This window comes from Sinocyclocheilus rhinocerous, unplaced genomic scaffold (genome assembly GCF_001515625.1).
Source record: "Sinocyclocheilus rhinocerous isolate Xijiao unplaced genomic scaffold, SAMN03320098_v1.1 scaffold395, whole genome shotgun sequence".
NCBI lineage: Eukaryota > Metazoa > Chordata > Actinopteri > Cypriniformes > Cyprinidae > Sinocyclocheilus > Sinocyclocheilus rhinocerous.
The window spans coordinates 3,216,833-3,240,305 of record NW_015660890.1 but is presented as its reverse complement, the minus strand read 5'-3'; the positions used below and the strand labels follow the sequence as shown (position 1 = coordinate 3,240,305).

The following is a 23,473-nucleotide window of genomic DNA, read 5'->3' as shown; positions in this document are numbered from 1 at the left end:
TATGCTAAAACCTCAAAGCAGCTGTTAACACAGTAAAGATGTCTGTGCTCTTTTGGATTGGAGCTCGTAGAAGTTGATATAAAAACTGTTTGGCGGTGGTCGCAGTAATGAATTTCGCCTGACAGATAATGCAAGCCAAAGCTGAGGCGCTGTCATGGGTTTAGTGGAAAATTTGCTTAGGATATCATAAATGCTGTGCTCTTCTGAATAAATAATAGAACAATAGTTTGCTTTTTTCAAGAACTAGTTACATGTGCTACAACTTACATGTGTAATTTTAGGACGACTTTCTAATTCTCCATATATCTGTGATCTGGAGAAAAGTGGGACCCAACATCTTTGGATAAATTACAAAGTGTGTCTAACCCCAGAAATTATGGGTTTGCTTGTGGAGTAGAGCCAAAACCAGACCTTATGTCCAACACAAAGTCATAAAAATGAGGCTTGTAATTTGTCATTGGTTGGGTGGGTTAATTGTTTTACTGGTTAGCAGCTTCCACATGGAAGTTTGTTCTTCATGACTGACTGATCAGATAACGTTACTCTTGATCACATGACCTGAAATGTGAGAAGTTGTAAAAGTGGTGGGAACCCATTTCCTCTGTGACCATGGTCACAGGTTCTTATCCAAACATGTTAATTAACAATCACAATGTTTAAGTTGTCGTTCTCACGCTAGTTTAGGTCACCGGACCAAGTTCTACCTTGCGATGATACACACACTCGCACACATCTTTCACAGAAGTCTGTCATCAAACTGTCTTCCACTTTTACACGGTTGGTCCTCATGTTTGCATTGGTCCACAGCTACACCCTTTCATATGGGCGTACTGCCTTGTATTAAATGCCTCAAACCTATATTTTTAGCTCAGATGGTAGGCCTGCACCAGCTTGAGAAGTAGTCCATGCTATGTTTCAAAGAAGGAAAATAAGAAAGCTTGCTTCTGTATGTTGCATACTTATAGAGGTAAGTGAACTTACATTTTTTAATATTTTCAGTAGTAGTACTCTTCAGGCAGAGAAAATTACATTATTACAGCAGAAAGTTAAAATTATCAATTGTTACTGGATGAAAAGCGCTCGAAGCCGTTATAAAATAGCCGCCGCACTTAATTTGAGCATAGAGGAGAAACAATAATGTACAGTATGTGGAAAATAATGTGTTTTTTTAACTTTAAACCGCATAAACACATTTCATTACACCAAATACACCAAATAATGTTCTTTTTAGCAGCATCATATGACCCCTTTAATACGCCAAGCCGCTGCTGTACGTTGCGTGGCAACAGTACCAAAGACAGATTAATGAACTATTTTACTCGGCGGAAGAATTGTTTGTGCTGATTTTTACTACTAATAAATTAATATTTTTTTTATTGAGCATTGGTTTATTTTATCATATCACCCCCTCCGTTTATGAAAGAAACTTTATTTAAATGAACACTAATCAGGTACGCAGGTAGGGGACGCAACAGGAGCCAGTGTATGAGGAACTGTTTGTCATTGTGTGTGTGTGTGTGTGTGTGTTTGTGGGTGTGTTCTTCCAGCGAGCCGCTCCGGTTCAATCTATTGAACTCACAGTTTAGTTTGAAAATGTTAGGGAACGGCTCGACCGGGCGCGTTTTCCTTGGGTTTTGAAGTATTTCTAGTGTTTCCACACTTCATACGTTTATTAGTTATAGATATAACGTATTTAACCAGAAACGAAAAAGTGTTTTTGCAATTTGCCAACTGTTTCGTCTTTTAGGGAGCAATAAAGCCGATGGTTACGGAGCGTCAGTGACTCGCGTTGGCGTTTCGCAGCGTTGGTTCACCAACCCGTTTGACTTTATCATACAGTACTATTTTTGCGCGCATATGAAACCTGTTTTTGGATGTGTCAGAGTTTCTCTTCAAATGTCGTGGACGAGCACCATGAGTAGTGGATACAGTAGTTTGGAAGAGGATTCAGAGGAATATTTTTTCACCGCAAGAACTTCCCTGTTCAAAAAGCCTTCGGTTAAACCCACGAACCTCAAGGTGAATATATTTACTTTATATACATACATGCTTACTTATCTAACTCATTTATTTATTTAAAAGTGTTTATTATTTTGTTTGTTTGTTTGTTATGGAAGCCTTCGTGCCATATTGCTACAATGGCAAAACCATGTGTTGTAGTTTCTGTTTCAGATTTATAATCTATATATGTGAATATGTATACATATGAAGGCTATTAACTATATAGTGTTTATTGGTATCCAGGTGGGATCAGCTGTTCCTTTTAAAATTTTGATAAAACTCTTAGAGCTTATGATTCATGAATAGTGTTTTGAACAATCATTAACAGAGTTTAACCATATTCATGACATACTGCATATCTCATTGTTATTTAACTTGTTGCATACGTGAATGTCACAGTATGAGGCAGCTATCCCATCAGGCATGTCCTTGATATTTATGACCTTAAGATAATGCCTCTTTTGTGTCAGACTTTATTAAGGAAGTACTGTTTCAAACAGTGAATGGACATAAGATGATGCGGGATGGATTTAGCACAGCATTGCACACTTAACACTTGTTTGTTTTGTTTTTTTATGCATATTATCTTTATTTAGGGTGCTATTTGATTGTATGTGTGACTTCTGGTTTGTTTAAAAGCATTACGTCATGCCATCATGGATTGGAAGTTCTGTTGAAGTAGGCCATTCACAGCTCATGAAAGCTGTTTTGTTCAATAACTTTTTCATGCTTCTCAATTGGCTGACATCCGCATGCTCATATCAAAGACAACTGCTCATAATTTCACAGTTTTATTGTCTGTCTCAGTCGCTGGTAAAACTAACCAGTGTGACTGACCACATGTGATTTGAATATGGCCTCTACACAGTCATGTGTGACAGTAAGTGGGGCTCAAAGAGAAAAGATTCACAGTATCACCCCCACATTTCTGTCAATTACCCGATTGTGAGAAAAATGTCAGCGGAGAGAAGTTTTCACAAAGTTAATGTTGTCATGTGACTTCCATTTTCCAGGGGGAAACTGTTGCAGATTGTGTTAGTGGGTTTCTAGGGCTCTGTTCCAAAACCTAGTGAGCTGCCTACATAGGCAGCATTTTAAGGCATCATATGCTTGCTGCCAAAGATAAGCTGCCTTTACAGAGAAGGCAGTCCCAGCAAGCTCAGTGAGAGCGTTACAATTCGGTCCTTTATACTTGCTAAGTTTTATTCTCTAGTTAGAAGAAAGCAAGAGAGGTCACTAGATTTGAGTCTGTAGCCATTATAAAGTCTTGACGTATCAAATTCCAGGCTTTTAGAATGTGTAGGCTACACATGCGGTTTGTAATGACCATCCATCGTGTAAAGTAGCAGCTGTAGAAGGAATTGCTCAAAAAGGAATGAGTCAGTTCCTTAAACAGCCCAGTACATTTCTATAGCTCACTTTCTGTTACTTCATTCTGACAAAGAAGCCCCCTCAGTCCAAACTATTTCATCATCAGCAAAGCTAACCCAAAATCTGGCTTTTCTCAGAAGGGCACTTCAAAGTATGTGCAAGATACAAATAGATACTTAGTATCTACAAAATGTGTGTGCAACATTTAAGTGGAGCAGATATGCCCTGTACTTCATCTGTTTTGTCACCTCTTTCATGCCACATATGCACTGACCCTGGGAAACAGCTGTTGGGGCAGGCATGCAAAACAGCAGGATCATGGGGGTTTGTGTGGGACACAGCGCTCAGTTCAAACAGAGAAACTTTGAGATACTTAGTGAAAATCATTACGGTTTCTTTTGTTGCATCATTTAATTGACTTGACATTTTAACTTCAGAATGCAGTACAGGTGCAGTTTAAACATTATCAAAGTAAGTCGTTCCAAACCTGTATGAGTTTCTTTTTTCTGTTAAACACAAAAGAACATATTTTTAAAGAATATCAGTAACCAAAAAGTTAGTGGAAGCTAACATGTTCATGTTTGAAACAACTTGAGGTTGAGTAAATTATGACAGAATGTTCATTTTTGGGTAAACAATCCTTTTAAGCAGCCGTTTATCTTTACACTGAGAGAGAGTGTGAATTGTGTTGTTGAAGTTGCTAAAACAGTTTTCCTGGCTTTCAGAGAGTTTTGCTTTTTTGGACAGTGTAGGGAAAAAGGCTTGACAGTGCTGAAGAAAGACAGACGTTATCTACAGTCCGCAGGCTGTTTTTATAACTCAGAAACCTGATTGAGCGGAAATTAATTTAGCGATTGTACATTCACAGAAAAAACTCAAAAGTGCTTATTGTGGGTGAAAAAAGCCCAGCCACTACTGTACCAGTAGATCATTGCAGTTATGTGCATGTTTACAGTAACTCACTTTGCGAGTGTTTGTGGCAGCGTTGTGCCATTTGGCATTGAATGGTTTGTGCCTGACGTCATTGTCCTTGAATATTCACATGCTTTGCCAACACAGGCACTGAATGCACAAAGAAACTTAGCCCTGAACTCTTGTGAAAGTTTCTCATCCATTGTTTAATGCTTTTCCAGGTTTATCCTGAGATTTCCACTCGGCATGTTTTAGCCGTCAGATACTGATCGTCAAGTCATTACGTCAATTCATCATTAGGGATCAGGTGATAAGTCAAATTATGTGGATCATTAATCACGTTGATGATGTGAATCGCGTCTGGTAGCTGCAGGAGTTCATGCACTCACTGAGCATTAGATGAAGACTTTCATGTCTAAATCTAAATCTCGAGGATGTTAATTCAAACCTTTGCTGACTCCAGTCTGAGTTTACACAAATCCTGCATAGACGCCTGCTTGCTGTAAATCTAGACCGAGCAGCCAAGAGAAGAATATGTGTGCTAGAGACGATAATATTCACAGAACTGGAACTAAATGTTTATTTCACACTACACATATCTCCTCAAACAAACCAGAATAGACATTTATAGACTGGTAAAACATTTCCCACTAAAATTCTTGAATGGACCACCAAAAGCTTTAGCATTTAAAAGAAGAATTAATAGGCTGCATTGCAAAGGTCTTGTGGCAAAGATTGACTGTTTATAATAAATAATCTTACCATTTATAGCAGATATTTTGATATAACAAGATTTGAGTAAAGCCTGGCTTTGTAAATTTCACAAAAAAGCCATTTCGCTCCAAAATTCTCTTATTAAAATTATACTGTTGCAATAAATAAATAAATTAAATGAAAACAAATAATAATAAAGCCTGTTTTTAGGGCCATTATTTCATAACAATTAAGTACATTTTCTCCTCAAAAAGGGGGATTTTACCATTGTAGTATGTTGTACTGCCTTTATGCTAAAATAAAAAAAAATTAAAATACTGTATTAGTCTAATAAGAATCATTATAATTTTGAGAATTTCAAAACTTAAATACTGTAATGAGTAATCTAGTAATCTATTAAAGTAGTATAGTAAATTAAGTAATCTAGTAATGAGAATTTGACAGTAATGTGCAAATAATATTTTTGGTACTGTAAACATTTTATTTTAATTAATGAAAACTGTACATTTTTATAATATTTGTATAGTTTTTTACATTTTATTTTTAAGTTTTTTTTGTCTTTTGATTTTGAGCTGAAATGTGACCTGAACTTGTTCTATAAAAATGCTAGTAGTGTCAGACCTTCACATGAGGGAAAACTGTTTAGAGAAGGTGTTGTGAAGCGTACATGCCGTTTATACTGCAATTGTGCAGCGAAAAACAAATTTTTCTCCAGACATAGTACGTTGAGCCACATGTTGCTCCGTTCATACCATGCAAACTCTCTTTTTGTGCTTCTGTTTTGTCTGAGTTCATGTTTTGTGTTGTGCCCTTGCATCACAGAATGGAAAGAATTCCACTGTGTTTGTTCATCTGTCATCGCTGAATAAGTCACAGTTACATGAACATGAACAGATCGACCGGGTTTAGTGATTTCATATCCTGCTTTACACAAACCTGAATTTTTAAGAAATCAAAACAAATGCAGAGTATCACAGAGGTCTGAAGCAATATTTTGGACTATTTTGGGACTGTTCAGGGAAGCATCAGATTACAAGGCTCCAGTAGGCCACTATGTTTGTTTTCATCAGGCATCAAACACAGCTAAAGAGAGCATTGCCACTTCATCTGATTAGTCCACAAAGTAGCATTGTGTGTCATGGAGGAGTATTTGATTATCATCCAGGTGTGTGTCTCCGGTCGCCTATTACAATCTGCCTTTGATGACAGAAACATTTAACAGTTCCTACCCAAAGTCTACACCTTTTCCAGCATAAGCAGTTGCATACCATGTCAATGCAACCATTAAAGCCTCAAGACCCCTGCCAATCTGATTGCTTTTGAGTGTCAGAGAGGCCTTTGATTTTTCTTCGAGCTTTGAAAATGGGTCAAAAGTTGACGTTTACAGACATGCACATCCCACTCTCTCCCTCTCATTGTTCGTGGTCACGGCTCTGTTAGACTCATGTGGATCCACATGTAGAGCATCTGGTTGCAGTTTCTCAGAGAAGAGCTGTAATTATAGTAAAGAGGAAGATAAGACCAGATGAAGGTGGTTGTTTCTCGGTCTTGCTGTTACGGACCATCGGCTGAATGTCACGCAAAACCTCAGCCTAGTCAGCAGATAAACTTTGCAACTGACATGGGAGCACATGTCATGCTTTGGGAATTAATTGTTGAATCTATGGAAAATCAAACAACAGTTGTTTTTAAGCAAAAGAAATGTTCTGCTTGACATTTCCATTGAATTGGAGCAATAAATCTAGTCTCAAAGTCCCCTCTGCTACATATAAACAACAGTCTTTGCATTAACATGACATGTTGTGTGGTATTAGAACTAGAATGGTTCTTTATTTTGTTAAGGTTTGGCCCATTTACAGTTGTCATGATGAAGTAGGTCATTTTTAATTTCAGAGAAACTCTATGTTGTTAAAGATCTGTGTTTTTTTTTTTTCAGTTAGAGATATGGATCCATCAGGAAACGAGCTTAGACTCCAGAGTTTTCCTCGAGGGTTGTCGCTTTCTGGATTTCATTAGATCTAACTGTTGGCAGTTTTATTCAAGCACCTTAATCTGGTTAAATATTTGTTGCAGCTTCCATTATCTCTGTCATTTTAAAACCTAAAATGGCCTTCAGTCCTTTCATCACTGTTGACATCAGTTTGTGTATATAACTTTCATGTTAGTCCAGTTGTTTGAATTAAATCGTTCACTAGAAAAAACATACCCACATCGCAAACCCATGCAGAGATAAGGTTTGGTGAATGTGAGTTTGAAACCGGATAAGTTCTCCGAGTGCACAGGTCACATGGCTGCACCTGGCATGTGTCACATCTGATCTCAGCCGCTTTCATTCTATTTCTTTCTTTGAAATCATTCCTAAGCCATCACTCCTCTGGAATGACATCATCGCTGAACACTGCGGTAAATGTATCCTATATCCCTTTGAACAAAGGTCCTTCTTATTCTTCTTATCGTCCCAGCTATATCAGGATCTTTTTGTGTTAGATTCACGACATTTTTAGTGCACAATCTTACTGTTTTTTGGGGGTTTTTTTTGTTTTTGTTGCTAGGTTATGATAAGATGACTGTGCCAGATCTTGTACACTCTTAGTTAAAACCCTCCATACTGGGTTAATTTTTATCACGAGCAATCGTGTACAGAGACGACATCCTGTTAATGATAAATTTGAAAGACTCTGTTGTTTGTTCTCCAACTTCAAATTAACTGGACATGGCTCTGAAGGGCTAACAGAGGCCTATTTGACGTCATGTATTCCCCCCTTTAGCCTACATTTATTACCGAGTATATCAGATTTGGCACTGGATATTTTCTGGTTCGTGATTTCATATTTCAGCTTTGTGGGGCATTTCATCAATCAAAAACAACAGATGAGCACCAGCCATGAAGTTTGAAAGTTTTTCCTCTTTCTTTCTCACAGTTCCCCATAGCTGTGGTGAGTGGGCAGGTTTCCTAAGAATTATGACCTGCAACGGCATACAGTGAGGGTATATTTCATTGATCTCTGAGCTCAGTGAATGCACTGTACTCCCATCAGATTTGTTATGATCAGGTTTGTTATGATCGGTCGGGCCGCCACGGTGAGTCAGACAGCTCCACTTCCTCTCTGTGTGAATCAACCCCGGATCATATTCAACTTGTAGTGTGCAGGAAGGACAAGTCCTTTTGGTTTGTGAAGGGCTCAAGTTCCTCACTTTCTTAAGGAGTCTTCTTTCCGAGAAAAAGCAACATACTTTTTTTTACAGCATAGAGTTCTCTTTAGTTGCAAGCAAAACAAACCACACCCTGTTTTATGGTTCAACTCTTTATCTTATGTTATCAGTAATCTTTGAAGCTTACCCATAAATCCTAAGTCAGACAGACGCCTTCTTGGGAATATTGCGAAGTACCTACAAATATGGTCTAGAATTACCCTAATTCTTTGGTCGAAAACTCTTTGAAACCAAGCTGTCAGTCACAAGTTACTATCCCAGCAGAGCTTTAGGACGTCAGAATGGAAATTGCTGGAAGGCATTGGTCAAGCTTTCCAATGAAAGCAGCTTGTAAGAGTCCTTGTGGGGTTCTTGTGTTATTGTTGGCCTTTCTGTGGAGGACAGCAACAGTGGAGATGAAAGATCTTTTCCAGGTTCCTCACACACCTAGTACTGTTTAAGCATGCCTGGCTTGCGTAATATACATTGCGGTACTTTTCTTGTTCCCTTGGCGTTCCTTACAGACATAAACAGAGTTATGAAACTGTAATTTGTAGGAGGACAAGTTTAGGAGAACATTGAGGGTTAAAGGACAGTGTCTGATGGGTGTAATGAGGCATATCCGTGCATTCCCTTGTGAGGTGATGTTATAGTACTCATAATGAAAGATCCCATGAGTCATAGAACAGCGTGGATAGATAACCTCATGAATTATGGTTGCAAAAGCACCAAAATACTGGTTGGAAGCTTCAAAACAGGTTATTCTTAGTATGAGTGTAAAACATGGATGCAATTGTGGGTCATTTTTTTACTGCGACTGCAGAGATTTGCAGATGCGAAACGTGGATCATTAAGGCCAAAGTATACTTCGGCCATCCATTGACCAAATGAGTAGGTGTATCAAACTTGTCCATCTGTGCTCATCCACGGTTGAGTATACTTTGAAAGCTGGGAGGATTTGGAATTGTGCGCGAGATGGAATTGAACGCGGAAAATTAATTATACCTGTGCCTTGAGCGATGCAACTCAATGTCACTTAACTTGTAAATCCAATGGTTAAACCCGAAGATTCCAGAATATGACTCAATATTTTTGTTTCACAACATGAAGGAAGTGTTTTCATAAATGTGACCAGTTGATGAGCTTTACCATGAGTGTTCACCAAGCTTGCAACATGTTCCTTGGTGGTTTCCATTAGGGATGCATCGAATGTTCGGTAACCAAAATTATTCGGCCGAAAATAGCAAAAAAACACTCTTTCAGTGTTCGGCCGAATAAGCGAAAAAGACAGAATAAACTGTACCGAACAATGACGTGACGCGATCAAATAGCAACCAGCGTAGAGTGAGAGGCGCAATACAACAAACATGTCAGCAGTGTGGAAGCATTTAAAACTGTCCGAGAAAGACGCAAAAATCATTACAAGCACCGACAGCAAGATACTGTTTAGTACTGCATCGCATGTCTTCGATGAGAAGAGGAAGGGGTGATTGTTGCTGGTTACTGTATGATAATTGAAATCGCGAAATGGCCTTAAAACACTTAGTAAATAAACTGCAGAACGTCATGTTTTCTAATACACGCACGCATTGCATTCTGACAGCGCTGCATGAACTCGCGGTGCTATCTGCTCGTTAGCCAGGGTTTAAAGTCCAAACCGCGAGGTAAATCTGCGCTGTAACAGTGTACTCAGTTGCTCAGTCACATTTTTATTATTTTTTTTACAAGGCACGTGACAATGTGATGCGTGCGACTTATTCGTAATGACTCATTTATAAATCTGCTGTTGTCTTCCTGCACGTTTCCGCCAAAATAAAAGTTGAGAAAAAGCAATAACTTTATAAACAATCATGAATGTTAGTATTGTAATTTTACTGTTGTTCTGTAAAATAAAATAAAAAGTAAGACAATAATAATGATAATAATTTCAACAGCTCTGTTAATACATTTATTATAACATTCACACATAGTGTTCAAATTGGTATCTGTAATATTTTCTGATGTTTTAAAAGAAGGTTCTTCTGCTCAGCAAGGCTGCTTTTAATTTTTTCTTTGAAAAGCAAGACAAAACTGTAAAAAGCAAATTTTGGCTATTTAATTTGTGCAGTGGTGAAAAAAATTGGCAAAATACATGGGGGAAAAAAAACCTCGAAAAACCTTGTTCGGTATTCGGCCTTCGGCCCAGTATTTCATTTTGTTCGGTTTCGGCTTCGGCCAAGAATTTTCATTTCGGTGCATCCCTAGTTTCCATTCCTCCATTCCTGTTGGCCATGATTTCCTGTACTCTGCAAACCTCCCCTGCAGTTTTGACTATTCTAGAATCGCATCATGCAGTTTAGTCTGCCCACTGTCCCGCTGAGTAGGAAGCCACACAGAATGGTCATTTTTATGCCTTTGATTGTCAGACAATCACCCAGTGAGTCCAGCCTTTGGTTTGTAAAAGGATATTGACCGTTTTTCTACTGCTCGCTACAGCAACTCCATTATTTGAGGAATGTGTTGGGGAGGAAAGGTGTGGTGGCCAGGGACTTCCTGTGGGGTAGGGGGAATGAGAAGGGGGTGTTTTATTGCAGCTTGCACATCAGTGTACATTGGCAAGCACGATGAGTGCGGTCATTATAGGCGTGCCCAGAAATCCCCTGCAAAAGTTTGCCTAAAAATAAAAAGCAGGTTGTCTTTCGATTGTCTTGTCTGCTGAAACTTTTGTTTTTCTGACTGTCACGCTCGTCTAACTTATCTTTCAGTAGTGCAGATGATATCAAGTGCTTTATCCGCACAAGTCAAGGGTTTTTCAGATAGGAGTGCCCCTGAAAAACCAGTCAGGTCACACCTCATGTGTCCTGCTCCCTTTAAGTTGAGTATGTCATGACCAGCAAGTGTGACAGAACGCGGCTAGCACATGACTCAAAACGAGGAACAAAAAAACCTGACATTACCACATGCCACACCCTCCAGTCTTGCTTATCAGCTCACCAAGGACACAGTGGGGCCTACAGAGTGAAGTTTACTTTCTCTCTTTTTTGTTTTGACTAATTTTCATTTAAAATAACCTTGATTGATCTCTCGACAAGTAAAGACGTACCAGTCGGACCTCAAGGATACCTTTAACCTGTTCTTCTTGTTCCCTGTCCTCTTTCAATGTGTTGCTCCACTTGAGAGCGAGGACACACAATCCCTCTCAGCAAGAGAGGTAGAGCTGCTTTTTCTGTCGCATTACCTCATCGGGTTAGTGTTTATTTTGCCTTTGTCACACTCCACTGTGCAGAGACATCCATGTTAACCCTGTCTTTCCTGGTTTAGTTCTTTACACATTGCTGGTGTCTACTTTCCCAAGGATTACATCAACAGTACCTTGACAAAGACAGATAAACGTCAACTCTGGTTGGACTACATTGTTGAAAGACCTTGTTGGGGCATTAAGTCTCACTATTACTTTGTGGGCACCAGTCAAAGTTTACATGACCGACGGTTCACGGTTCAGCTTGGCTAATGAACAACCCTCGGAGAGCTGATGGAGACCACATCACTGAACCCATAGGCGGCACAAGCTGATGTGGTGAGCTGCAATCCCTTACATGCATTCAACAGCTCAACAGGCCCCACTGAGACGCTCCTGGCCCCTCGTTTACAAAGCACAAAGTTTTTATTGTGATGAAGAGGGATTTAATGGGCTCTCGGCTTGTAGTCGTGACTTCATCAAAGAGTGTTTGGTTGAGTTAATTAGTCTGATCTGAACACGTGACCGAATCCTTGAATAGCAATGTCTGGGAAGTATTGTTTTCCATTCGCATTTGTGCTTGTCGGGATGGTGAAGGGATTAAGCTAATGTGGCCCTCTTGGTACTGGAAAGACTAAGCTCTTTCATTGCAGGATTGTCTTATCATAAGGTCTCATTTATACGGTTGGTTGTGAGATCACTATAGATTTATTGATTTATTCAAACTTTATTTTTCTCAGATATCACAAGCCACCTGTCCAAGCAGTCTCGTCCATAAGATATCTGATTGATGCACTAGTTAAGCAGCTGTTACTGGGTTAATCTGTTTAGCATTCCCCCATTCAGAGCTGTGAGGGTGTTAAGGTCAGGTTAAGAGTGTAACCAACCCTTACTAAAGCAAAGTAGCACCAGGAATGGATTTATGAGCAAATGGACAGTTCTTCCATACTAACTTGAGATGGTTGAGGATAGTTGACTAGTCTCACTAGTGAGTTTTAACTAGATTTTGTTATCGGCATTGCTTTAATGATCAGTTTATTGACAGGAGAAAGCTTTAGCGTATTGTGCTTTAGCATTTGCCATGGGAAAAACCCTCTCTGAGAATGATAAACTTAAATATGGTTTTATAGTTATTTATTTACAGGTATTTAGTTATGTTGTCTGTTATCCTAATGGAATGCTGAACCTAGCGTAGAAAGAATAATACAATTATTATATAGTCTTTTTGAAGAGTAGTTTTGCACATCACTAATACTACAGCAGCAAAGTAGCGTAAACATGTTTATTCTCAGAGCTTTAGGGCTTTATTATAAACTTAGGAATTCAAAAAGGTGTTTAGCCTTTAAGTAGATGTTTTCTGGGTATGAAAACAGCGTGAGTCATGCACTGTAAAGTTCATTAACAATGCACGCAACACAAAACCACCTGTTATTGCAAACACTCCAGGCAGTCTTGGCCCATGCAGGAGGGGAATTACGACTGTCTTTAACAGTTCGCAGTATTCAGCCTCTGGACTCTGTTAGCTGAGACGGCCCTTGTCCATCAACGTGTTGTCACTTCAGCCCAGGACTGTTCCCTTATAAGGTGCTCTGTGCTTTTGTTTTGAGCTTGGAGCGCTCATGAAAGCAGATCAGCTTCTTGGTGATATGACCATGTAAGACCAGAGTGCACTGCACACGTTTCATACAATATTCTGCTAGTTGTAGCTTTTAAAGGCTATATTGTTCCAGGAGAGTGAAGTATTATAAACACTTTAAGGGTTCATATCTTGGTCATGTCATTGGATGATGTGGAAAATAATGTGTTTTTTTAACCTTAAACCGCATAAACACATTTCATTACACCAAATACACAAAATAATGTTCTTTTTAGCAGCATCATATGACCCCTTTAAATTACAAATAGAAACATTGAAAAAGCAATTATTTGTTTACCTACTGCTGTTTACTGCAGGATATTCTATTTGAGAAGTATAGCGATTATCTCCATTTGACACGTGGATGTCACTAGTTAGGAGGTGTATATGTGGGTGTTTTGGGCTCCCACATCAGGATAGGCTCATGACAAAGAAGCCTTTGATTTGTATTGCTTCATTATTCAGCAGTACTGGAGTCGTACCTCTTCTGCTGTCAAAACGAGCTGCGAGGTTGACCTATGCACTGACCTTTCTGCTTGCTAAATGTATTATATTCACTGTCTGTGTTTCTGTGTTCCAGGATGTGGAGAAAGAGAAAGAGCTGCGCACTCATCTCACTTATGAGGAGATCAGACAGAAGGTTGAGCAGTACAACACAGAGTCACGTGACCACTTTAAAATGACACTGGTGAGTTAATGGTGAACCTCCATCATCCACTAATAGACCAATAAAAACTAATCACTCATAAATCTAATCGCTAATAATTTTCAGAATTCAAAAGTCCATCCACATGAACATGAAGTGTTTGTTACCACACAAGTTCTTCCAGAAATAAAATTCTGGATTGTGTATAATATATATTATGGATTTTTTTTTCATAATATTAATATTTTGAAAAATATTTTGGTTTAACTTAAGAAAACTTGTTAGACACACACACACACATATGTAAAACTTTCTTTTCTTTGCAGCTTTATCTTTTTGTAATATTCTTAAGTAATATTTTATTACGTTTTGCTCAATAAAAACACCATTTGATGTTTTTATAGTCATTAATTAAAAAAAAAATTGAAAGTTGTACAAATATTTTTAAAAATCATACCTAACAAACATAAATACATATTGCATTTCTGAAAACTTGACATGAATTTTTTATATACATTTTTGTCTAATTTTTCTCTATTTCAATGTCTCAGAATTATGATTGCCCCTTTAATAAAGAGCTTTATCAACGTCAAATGATACAAACATTAAAAAAAAAAACACACACAACATGAATGCAAATTGCAATTCTATGAACTCTAAGACTGTATTTTTAATATAGATTTTTTTAAATCTTATTTTCTTTTTCATATTCTCAGAGTTAATTATCATTGTTGCTTTAATATCTGTCGTAATCTTTTTATCATGATTTCTCATGGACCATGTGACAGCCATAAGGATTGTGATGTCAAAACATCAGACTAATTTTTCTCTATTTCAATGTCTCAGAATTATGATTGCCCCTTTAATAAAGAGCTTTATCAACGTCAAATGATACAAACATAAAAAAAAAAAAAACACACAACATGAATGCAAATTGCAATTCTATGAACTCTAAGACTGTATTTTTAATATAGATTTTTTAAAATCTTATTTTCTTTTTCATATTCTCAGAGTTAATTATCATTGTTGCTTTAATATCTGTTGTAATCTTTTTATCATGATTTCTCATGGACCATGTGACATCCATAAGGATTGTGATGTCAAAACATCAGACTTTACCACTGTACCTTTGTGCAGAGCCCAGCTGCTTATCGCAGGACTCTTTCTGTCTGGATAATACTAGCTCTTTAACAAATACTGATCTCTGACAGGACATGTTTCAAGAGAGGTGTGTCATCTGGACTTAACTGAGCCACGGTGGCACAAACACTTTGTATTAGTGTATATGAGCTTTTCCTCATTAAGTGTCCACAGTGTCTTGGATCATTAAGTTTCAGGCCTGTGTTCCAGTAGGGTTGTGTGTCAGTGTGGTGGAGATTCAGAGGAGGTCGTGAGCTGTAATTATACCCCCCGTGTCTCGCCTGTAGCCTGCAGTCACGGCTGCCATTTGAACTAATGAGCTTACAGACAGAAGCTCAAATCTGAGCTCCATCTGGACACAGTCAGATACCACAGCAAGATGTGCTCACCAGCGTTGAGGAAGATGCTTTGAAACTGAAGCTTGTCAAGCTACAAGCTATTCATCATATTAAATAGTTTAACTATACTTACTACTACTACAAGTTACTAAGAAACACTTATTGAAGTATTTGAATATTTACAAAACCAAAGCAGTATTTATTTGCCACGAAAACAGTAGAAGGATCACCTAATAATAATAATAATAATAATATATTGTTTATATTTATTTGTATTTATTTGTTTATTTTTATATATAGTTTACTTTATATTTGAATTGAGTCCACTTCATAACTAATTAACTTTGGAACATTAACACAGTCATAGAACTTATTTGAATCGACACTGAACTAAATTGAGCTGAATAATGGCAATATTGTCTTTTTAGAGCTGCTTTAACGCTGAAATTGTATTTGTTTCATAATTGGAAAACTTTGCTAAATTTTACTGTTATTTTCTTTTCACTGTGATGCTGCTTTGAAACAATCTGTATTGTGCTATATAAATGAATGCAATTTGACTCTCAAACTTACTAAATGCAACTAAAATATATAAAGAAATATATACTGTTACTGTAAGTATTTTTCTAAAAAAAAAAAAAAGGCTTAAATATTAGTGCACTGACAACTGAACAAATGAATCAGTGTTTTGAATCAGTTCATCGAAATGAACTGCCTGAAAGGAAACAATTCACTGAAATGAATCAGACTTTCTGAAAGGTACATGACAGTGGAAATCTTCAAAGAAACATTTCATAATTGTCCAAAAATGCATCCTAAAAACAGCAATGTAGCATTTTCTCAAACTAAATGGCTGCTCACTTGAGAAAAACACTTATTTAGCTACAATAGATCATGTCTTTGCTGTTGTAATCTAATGTCAGTCTTTGTCTTTCCTCCGTCTCTGTCCTGCAGAATACTAACGGCATGTACACAGGCTTCATCAAGGTGCAGTTGGACCTGCGGAGGCCCATCACGGTGAAAGGAGGTGGGGCAGGAGGGGTCAAAGGTCAGGAGGCGTTTTACCTTCCGCGCGGCTCCATAAACACCCTGCACATCAGCAGCACCAACACGGTGCGACAGGTGATCGAAGCCCTGCTGAGAAAGTTCACCGTGGCCGACAACCCCGCCAAGTTCGCCTTGTTCAAACGTTTCAGCAGAGAAGACCAAGGTGAGACGCCAAACACGAATGCGGAAAATGCATCAGCGTGTGTGTGCGTACAGTAATGACTCAGGTCCCCTAGTGTATACAGTATGTGTTTTGGCATTCCTGAAATAGGTCAATCTGAGGAACGTGTGTGTATTTATGGACGCACTCACACATTCAGGACAGTCCTGTTACTCTATGTGCACGTATGTGCCAAGAATACACCATGCCAGCGTAGTAAACACACATACACAATAGCTGATGTCTGTGGCGACCTGTTGAATGCTCTTTGGCAGATACTAACCAGCCTCGTTCCCCACATTTCAATGCCATACAGGGATATTCTGAGCTGGGGAAGGGTCGGGATGGCCATCTACTGAGTTTAGTAATAATGATTAGTTGATTTGGAATAGTTTTTTGGCTTTATACATCAAACAGTGGATTCCTGAGAAGCTCAGCATTGGTTTTGCTCTAAGAATGTCATTGTTTCTAATCCATCTCACTGCTTTGATGGACCCCAGCCACTGTCTGAGCCCCTGTTGATGTCACACACACAGCAGGAAGCCAGACACACGTATGGCTCACTGATTTTAAGTACCTGCTTTTGTAATCTAAGCACATGGCTGGAATGTGCTCTGGTTTATGTGAAAGAAACGAATCATTAAAAGAACCGACTCATAAGAGTCATTCATTCATGAATCAGACTACACTGGTCTGCATTTGTTTTGCATACAGAAAGCAATAGAAAGATGTCTTGTCTGTATTATTTTTCTTTATACAGTATTTTATCTTCAGATTGCAAATCTAAAACAAAATGGCTTAAAAATCAGGCATTATCATGGGAAAAAGTTTGGATATTACCTTATTTAAAAAAATTTTTTTTTAAATATTTGTTTGTTGTTTCCTCTTATTAAATGTACTTTAATGGTCTCTGTACAGTTGGTTTTCTGTATTTATTTCTATATAAAATTAAATCATTTTTTTATTTCATTTTCTCTATCAGTTTATCATTGAAAAAAATCTGGATATTACCTTATTTAAAAAAAGGGAAATAATTTACAAAATTACTCTTAAGTAAATCCCGAAATTATCTATTTATCCATGCTATTTTTATTTATTTATTTACTTTATGTTTGAATTTTTATAAGATTTTTTAAGATTTCACTTTTTTATTGAATATATTCTCTAGACTACTGTCTAATGTACTTGTTTTAATGTACTGCATTTTATTACTGATCCAAATACAAAAAAAAGACTGCAAACTCAGGTAAAACAATTTCTTTTGCCATGGTGCCTTTGATTCGGATGCACTGAATAGCAATTCTGCTTGATTCATTGGATGAACTGAGCATCGTAGTACTTTGGGGAGCAATAACGCTCATCTTTAATTAATTTGTAGGAGTGTGTGTAGGAGCCAATAAGTGCTGCTGCCAATGGGGGAATATTTGCTTAGGGTACAGTTGGTTTTCTGTATTTATTTCTATATAAAATTAAATCATTTTTTTATTTCATTTTCTCTATCAGTTTATCATTGAAAAAAATCTGGATATTACCTTATTTAAAAAAAGGGAAATAATTTACAAAATTACTCTTAAGTAAATCCCGAAATTATCTATTTATCCATGCTTTATTTATTTATTTATTTACTTTATGTTTGAATTTTTATAAGATTTTTTAAGATTTCACTTTTTTATTGAATATATTCTCTAGACTACTGTCTAATGTACTTGTTTTAATGTACTGCATTTTATTACTGATCCAAATACAAAAAAAAGACTGCAAACTCAGGTAAAACTCAGGTATTTCTTTTGCCATGGTGCCTTTGATTCGGATGCACTGAATAGCAATTCTGCTTGATTTATTGGATGAACTGAGCATCGTAGTACTTTGGGGAGCAATAACGCTCATCTTTAATTAATTTGTAGGAGTGTGTGTAGGAGCCAATAAGTGCTGCTGCCAATGGGGGAATATTTGCTTAGGAGGCTGTCTGGGATGATTTTTTTTTTTTGAGACGGAGCATTTTCATGAGGTCTCACCACCGTGAGAGAGATCTCCAGCACACGCTAGGATACAGATATGCAACACTTTGTGTTTGGGTTGGGTTTTACAGCTGGTTTTAATGCATGTAATGGGGCCGTCCAGCTCTTAAACAGCCCATCTAGACGGCTTCAAGAAATGCTACAGTTAGACACTGATAAACTCCCACCTCAGAGCTCATTAACTGACAGAAACAGACTCAGAAACAGACAGACCCTCATGTGTGAAATCACAGCAGTAGGGCATATAAAAGACCATGAATCAACCGCATTAGTGTAGAAATAATAACAGCCCTGCTTGTTCTGATTAACCGCTGCCGGAGGCAGAAGGAAGCCCCCATTAAACAGGAAGTGAGGTGAGAGGTTCCTCAAGAATGAAGAAATGCAGGTCTGCGCCCTTCACACTCTAGGTGGAGGAAAATCTCCCATAATGCTAGAGTAAACGCAGAAGTTCTAGAGAATTACCTTTTGTTCCTGATATGAGGTGGTGCACTTCCTTTTTCATGCTTAAAGTTTGTTTTTGCTCTGAATTTTGGCCTTAGATCAACATTCAGCGGCGGTGTTGTTTTGCATGTCTTCCTCTTTGCGTTGTGTCAGGCCTTTATTAAAGAGAACCTGATTCAGGGCTGAATTTAAAGTTTAGCTGCTTTAATTGACATGAATTTACTTTTCAACTTTTCAGAGAGGATCTTAGATACAGTTTTTATGCTGAAACCCTCTCTGAGAAGTTTTGTTTCTAAATTCATCCTCTTTAAATGGTTATATCCAGGGTTGGGGAGTAACGGAATACATATAACGGCGTTACGTAATCAGGATACAAAAATCTAGTAAATGTAATCCGTTACAGTTACATCAAAAAACAAAGTATTCATATTACAGTTACACTGTGTAAAAAGTGGGAATACTATCAGGATTACATTTGTTTAATTTAAAATTAAATAAATGAGTATTTTGACATAACGCTATATATTTAGCGCTGCTTCATCATAGTTTCTGGTAGAGCCCTGCACGGGCCTCAGATATAGGCCTTAGCCCGGCCCGTGTCCGACAGCTTATCAGAATTACCGTCCTGAGCCCGTCTTTTTTCCCCTTCTCCCAAAACAGCTTATAGGCTGCTACTGTTTCAGCTATTATAAAATAGTTCAGTTTTTTTATGTAATGGCAAAGTGATTATATTTCGTTTTGTTTTTTTATTAAATTAATTTAGAAAAACGTTTGGAGCATTTTTTGTTCGTTACAAGTCGCCCGCTCTGCTGCTGCTGTACACTAAACACCGTCGAGCCGCTCTTGACAGTCGCTGTAGCACGGTCTCGTGTTGTTTCCACCAGCGCAGCAATTTTTTTTCATCACTAATTGATGGATGTCTAAAATATAAAAATAAAGACTAAAACAGTCCCGAGGCCGGCCCGCATCTGAACTGTGACGTGAAAATTGGCCCGAAGCCCGGCCCTAGGGGCGTAAAAAAGTCGGGGCCCGGGCTGAAATGCAGGCTTAACTATTACTTACTATTACTTATGACTTATTCACATATGTAACTTGAAGTAATCCGATTACATTACTTTTATATTGTGGTACTTGGATTACGTTACTGAATTCTTTTTTAATTAAGTAATTTGTAACTGTAACGGAATACATTTTAAAAGTAACCCTCCCAACCCTGGTTATATCTGCTAAAAACATTTGTAAAAAATCACAAATTTGGTTCCTGTACCAAAAACCCTCTCAGAGCAGTTTTCACTAAATTCATTCTCTATAAATTGTTTTATCTTAAAAAATGACTTATTCACATATGTAACTTTAAGTAATCCGATTACATTACTTTTATATTGTGGTACTTGGATTACGTTACTGAATTCTTTTTTAATTAAGTAATTTGTAACTGTAACGGAATACATTTTAAAAGTAACCCTCCCAACCCTGGTTATATCTGCTAAAAACATTTGTAAAAAATCACAAATTTGGTTCCTGTACCAAAAACCCTCTCAGAGCAGTTTTCACTAAATTCATTCTCTATAAATTATCTTAAAAAACTATTTAAAAAGAATTGAAATAAATTTTATTGTGTATTTTGATGGTCTTGACAGAAGTTTGTTTGTTTGTTTATTTATTTATTTTAGAATTTTTGTATGTATCCTTTCTGGGTCAAAACAGTCCTGAATGCATTATGAGTTTAAAGCATCGCTGTTAAAAAATATATATCAGTTGTCCTTGGTGATCCCTGAAGGCCTATTCACACCAAGAACAATAACTATAACAATAACCATGTTTATTATGAGCGCTCAGTTTGAAAATCAGGTGGATTCTGATGTCATTGTTTTTATCATTCATCAGCTTGAAAAAATCCAGTGATTTCAATTATATCATTCTTCTGTGTCGTTATTTTCTTCTTGTACTGTGGACTTCCCTGTTATCAAAGAATAAGAATGGTTATTAAAACATTATAGTTGGTGTGAACTGGCCTTTATTGTTGCCTGGTGTTGTTTTTGTCTGTGATGGTAATGGTGTGTGTTGTGTCTGTGTGTGTGTGTGCAGTGTACACTTGTAAGCTCTCAGAGGAAGAACACCCTCTCTTCCTGCGTCTGGTGGCGGGACCCAGTACAGATGCACTCAGCTTTGTCCTGAAGGAGCAGCAAACCGGTGAAGTCCTGGTGAGCATTCACTTTAGGTTTCTATCTGAATCCTATATTAATAAAAACATGTCATGACACACATCTTCCTCTCGTTCATCAGTGGGACGCCTTTTCCATCCCCGAGCTGCAGAACTTCCTCCGCATCTTGGATAAAGAGGAGCAGGACCAGATTTGCTCGATAACCAAACGCTACAACGCCTACAGAGAGAAACTGGAGGAGGCCATGAGAGCTACGGGCGGCCCGGGATAAAGCCAGTGCGTTACGTGAAGGAACTGTAGAACTGCTGCCTCTAGTGGTCACTGTGTGTAATGAACACTTATTAGGTGTCACCGTGCCAAGCGGACACCCGTTCTCAGAAACTCAGACGAGAACACTGAGCTCCCAGAATGCACCTCAGGTGCCATATTTACCCACCCACCCTCTTTCACACTTTCAGTTGTTTCTCATGTTCTTTGTTCTTTTACCTTTTGTGAACGATGCAAATGTGGAAATCGGATCTGGTTTTTATTTAATTGTTGGATGCTGTGGTTTGTACATATTTCTGTTTTGTAGTTTTAATTTATGTGGGTGAATTTTTTTTAAAATTATTTTACTAAAAGAGTCTTATTTTATGGCAAATATACTTACCGACCAGAAACTGATGGGACTGGGGATTTATTTTATTTTATATTAAATACCAAATGACACAATGTGCCCTACCAAAGATAGTGTTGATGTGCTGTTGACAAAATGATGACCTGACGGCCACGTGAGACCAAACAGACAGGAAGCGCATGTTTGTGAAAGAGAAGATTGAATGTGGTGATGTAGGGACAGGAAATGAGGACTAAAGCAAAGTCATAATCATTAGTCTCTGAACGGATGGCTTAAATACAAATAAAAACCTTTTTAAAAGTAAGCATTCTCAGGTGATGTGCTGGAATTGGAACCGAACGGATTCAGGAAGTTGGTGAAGGAGCATAGAGGATGTTGGGAAGTATGCGGGAAGTGTCATGCAGCGGGTTTGGAGCAGATCTGACTGATGTCGGACGGGGTCAGACGGTCTTTCACAGTAAATGATGGGTTGTGGTGACCTCTAGTTTAAGCAGATAATCAGTGAACGGCATTGGCTGTTCACCTCTCATCATCAACCCTGGAAAATGCATTAGAGGATGTCTTCAAGTTAAACGACTGAATATACAAGTAATGAAGATTGTTTGTTTTGAAGCTACAGCCTGAGAATAGTAGATTTAAGCTAGTTTGAGTGGCGAATATATATATGTGTAATCACACTGATCTGATTTACTGTACCAAAAGTTAATTTCACGTGCTTTTCTTCATTGCATGGAGCTGTAGCTGAAACTGTTACTGTTAGGTACAGTAAAAGAAACGCAGACAGTGCTACTTTGTCTCCGCACACAGGTCGACATTTATGACGGTGTTTGGAATGATACTTGTGTATCAGTAGGTGATTTTAATATGTATACACATTTATGTTTCTGTATGCTAGTGCTGCATGACGGTTTTCTGATTGGTACTGCAACATTATTGTCTATTGTGACACATGCATAGCGAGGTAGCGGCATCTTGTGGTCAACTGCTGTAACTACATCTCTGCAGTCTTATGTCTCACCTGTATCAGTTCATTTGATTATTTTAGACACAGATTGTGTGCTTTTTAAAGATTTGTTTCTTTATTATTATCGGTTTTATAACCTCTAACCAAAGATCTAGATAAAATGCATAATTTAATTTAAGTTTGATGCAAATTGCCTGGTGCAATCAGTTTTACACCTCAATAAACAGGTTAAATAGTAGTATCTATCTTGTCTGATGGTTTTACCAGGGCAACTTTAATTGTAAACACTGGGGTGAATATAAATTAGAGTAATTGGTGTAATTGTTGTGTGAATATAACATCACGACAGTCTCAATATATGCAATCGAAGAGGATTTTGCAGGGGAATAAGACCAGTAATCTTATAAATGCTTTTTGGGCACTTTATGTTTTAATTCAGGGAATTATTTTTATTTTGATTTATTAGTCTTCACCAGATGCCTATTGTCTTCCACTGTTTTAAATCGGCATTGCATCTAGTGGAAGCTCAGTTATGTTTTATGGAAGTTTTTTTTTTTTTTAATTAAAGCTGTTTCAGTACTTGATTTTTTTTCTTTTTCATAAACAAGTTTTTGTTTGTAGAGTAAGACTGTGAATGTTAAACTGTATTCTTGTGTCGTAAAGGGGTGTGGATGTGAGTGAACCGCTTTAGTAATTTTTAATATACGTGCATGTGTTATGTTAATTCATGCATATTTTACGGCTGTTTTAGGACATCACAGGCCAGTGCTGTTGATCTTTGTTTAACAGCATAGATAATTTAGAGATTGCTCATGAAACACAATCTGCATTTGCCAAAAAAATCTCCTTTTGTTCCACAGTTGTAAGTGACATGCATATTTTGTGGATGTTTATG

At 37.7% G+C, this 23,473-nt stretch overlaps 1 protein-coding gene across 2 annotated transcripts; it reads left to right on the top strand.

The window, feature by feature from the left end:
- The first annotated feature begins 1,578 nt into the window (after positions 1-1,578).
- Positions 1,579-21,840, top strand: rassf3 (Ras association domain family member 3). 2 transcript variants are annotated; one of them, XM_016535514.1, is made up of 6 exons: positions 1,579-1,639; positions 1,748-2,019; positions 13,624-13,731; positions 16,122-16,377; positions 20,922-21,037; positions 21,120-21,840. In XM_016535514.1, the coding sequence occupies exons 2-6, from the start codon at positions 1,858-1,860 to the stop codon at positions 21,267-21,269; spliced, it is 792 nt and encodes a 263-aa protein (XP_016391000.1). In that variant the 5' UTR covers positions 1,579-1,639; positions 1,748-1,857; the 3' UTR covers positions 21,270-21,840. The 2 variants fall into 2 exon arrangements, with proteins under 2 accessions (XP_016391000.1, XP_016390999.1); XM_016535513.1 differs by having other exon boundaries at positions 1,585-2,019.
- Positions 21,841-23,473: the final 1,633 nt, after the last annotated feature.

What these genes read in the sequence shown, in the direction of transcription:
- rassf3 (XM_016535514.1), top strand. Translation starts at nt 1,858, where the DNA reads ATGAAACCTGTTTTTGGATGTGTCAGAGTTTCTCTTCAAATGTCGTGG. An exon ending in TTAAACCCACGAACCTCAAG is followed by an intron (nt 2,020 to 13,623) that starts GTGAATATATTT and finishes TCTGTGTTCCAG; the next exon opens with GATGTGGAGAAAGAGAAAGA. An exon ending in ACCACTTTAAAATGACACTG is followed by an intron (nt 13,732 to 16,121) that starts GTGAGTTAATGG and finishes TCTGTCCTGCAG; the next exon opens with AATACTAACGGCATGTACAC.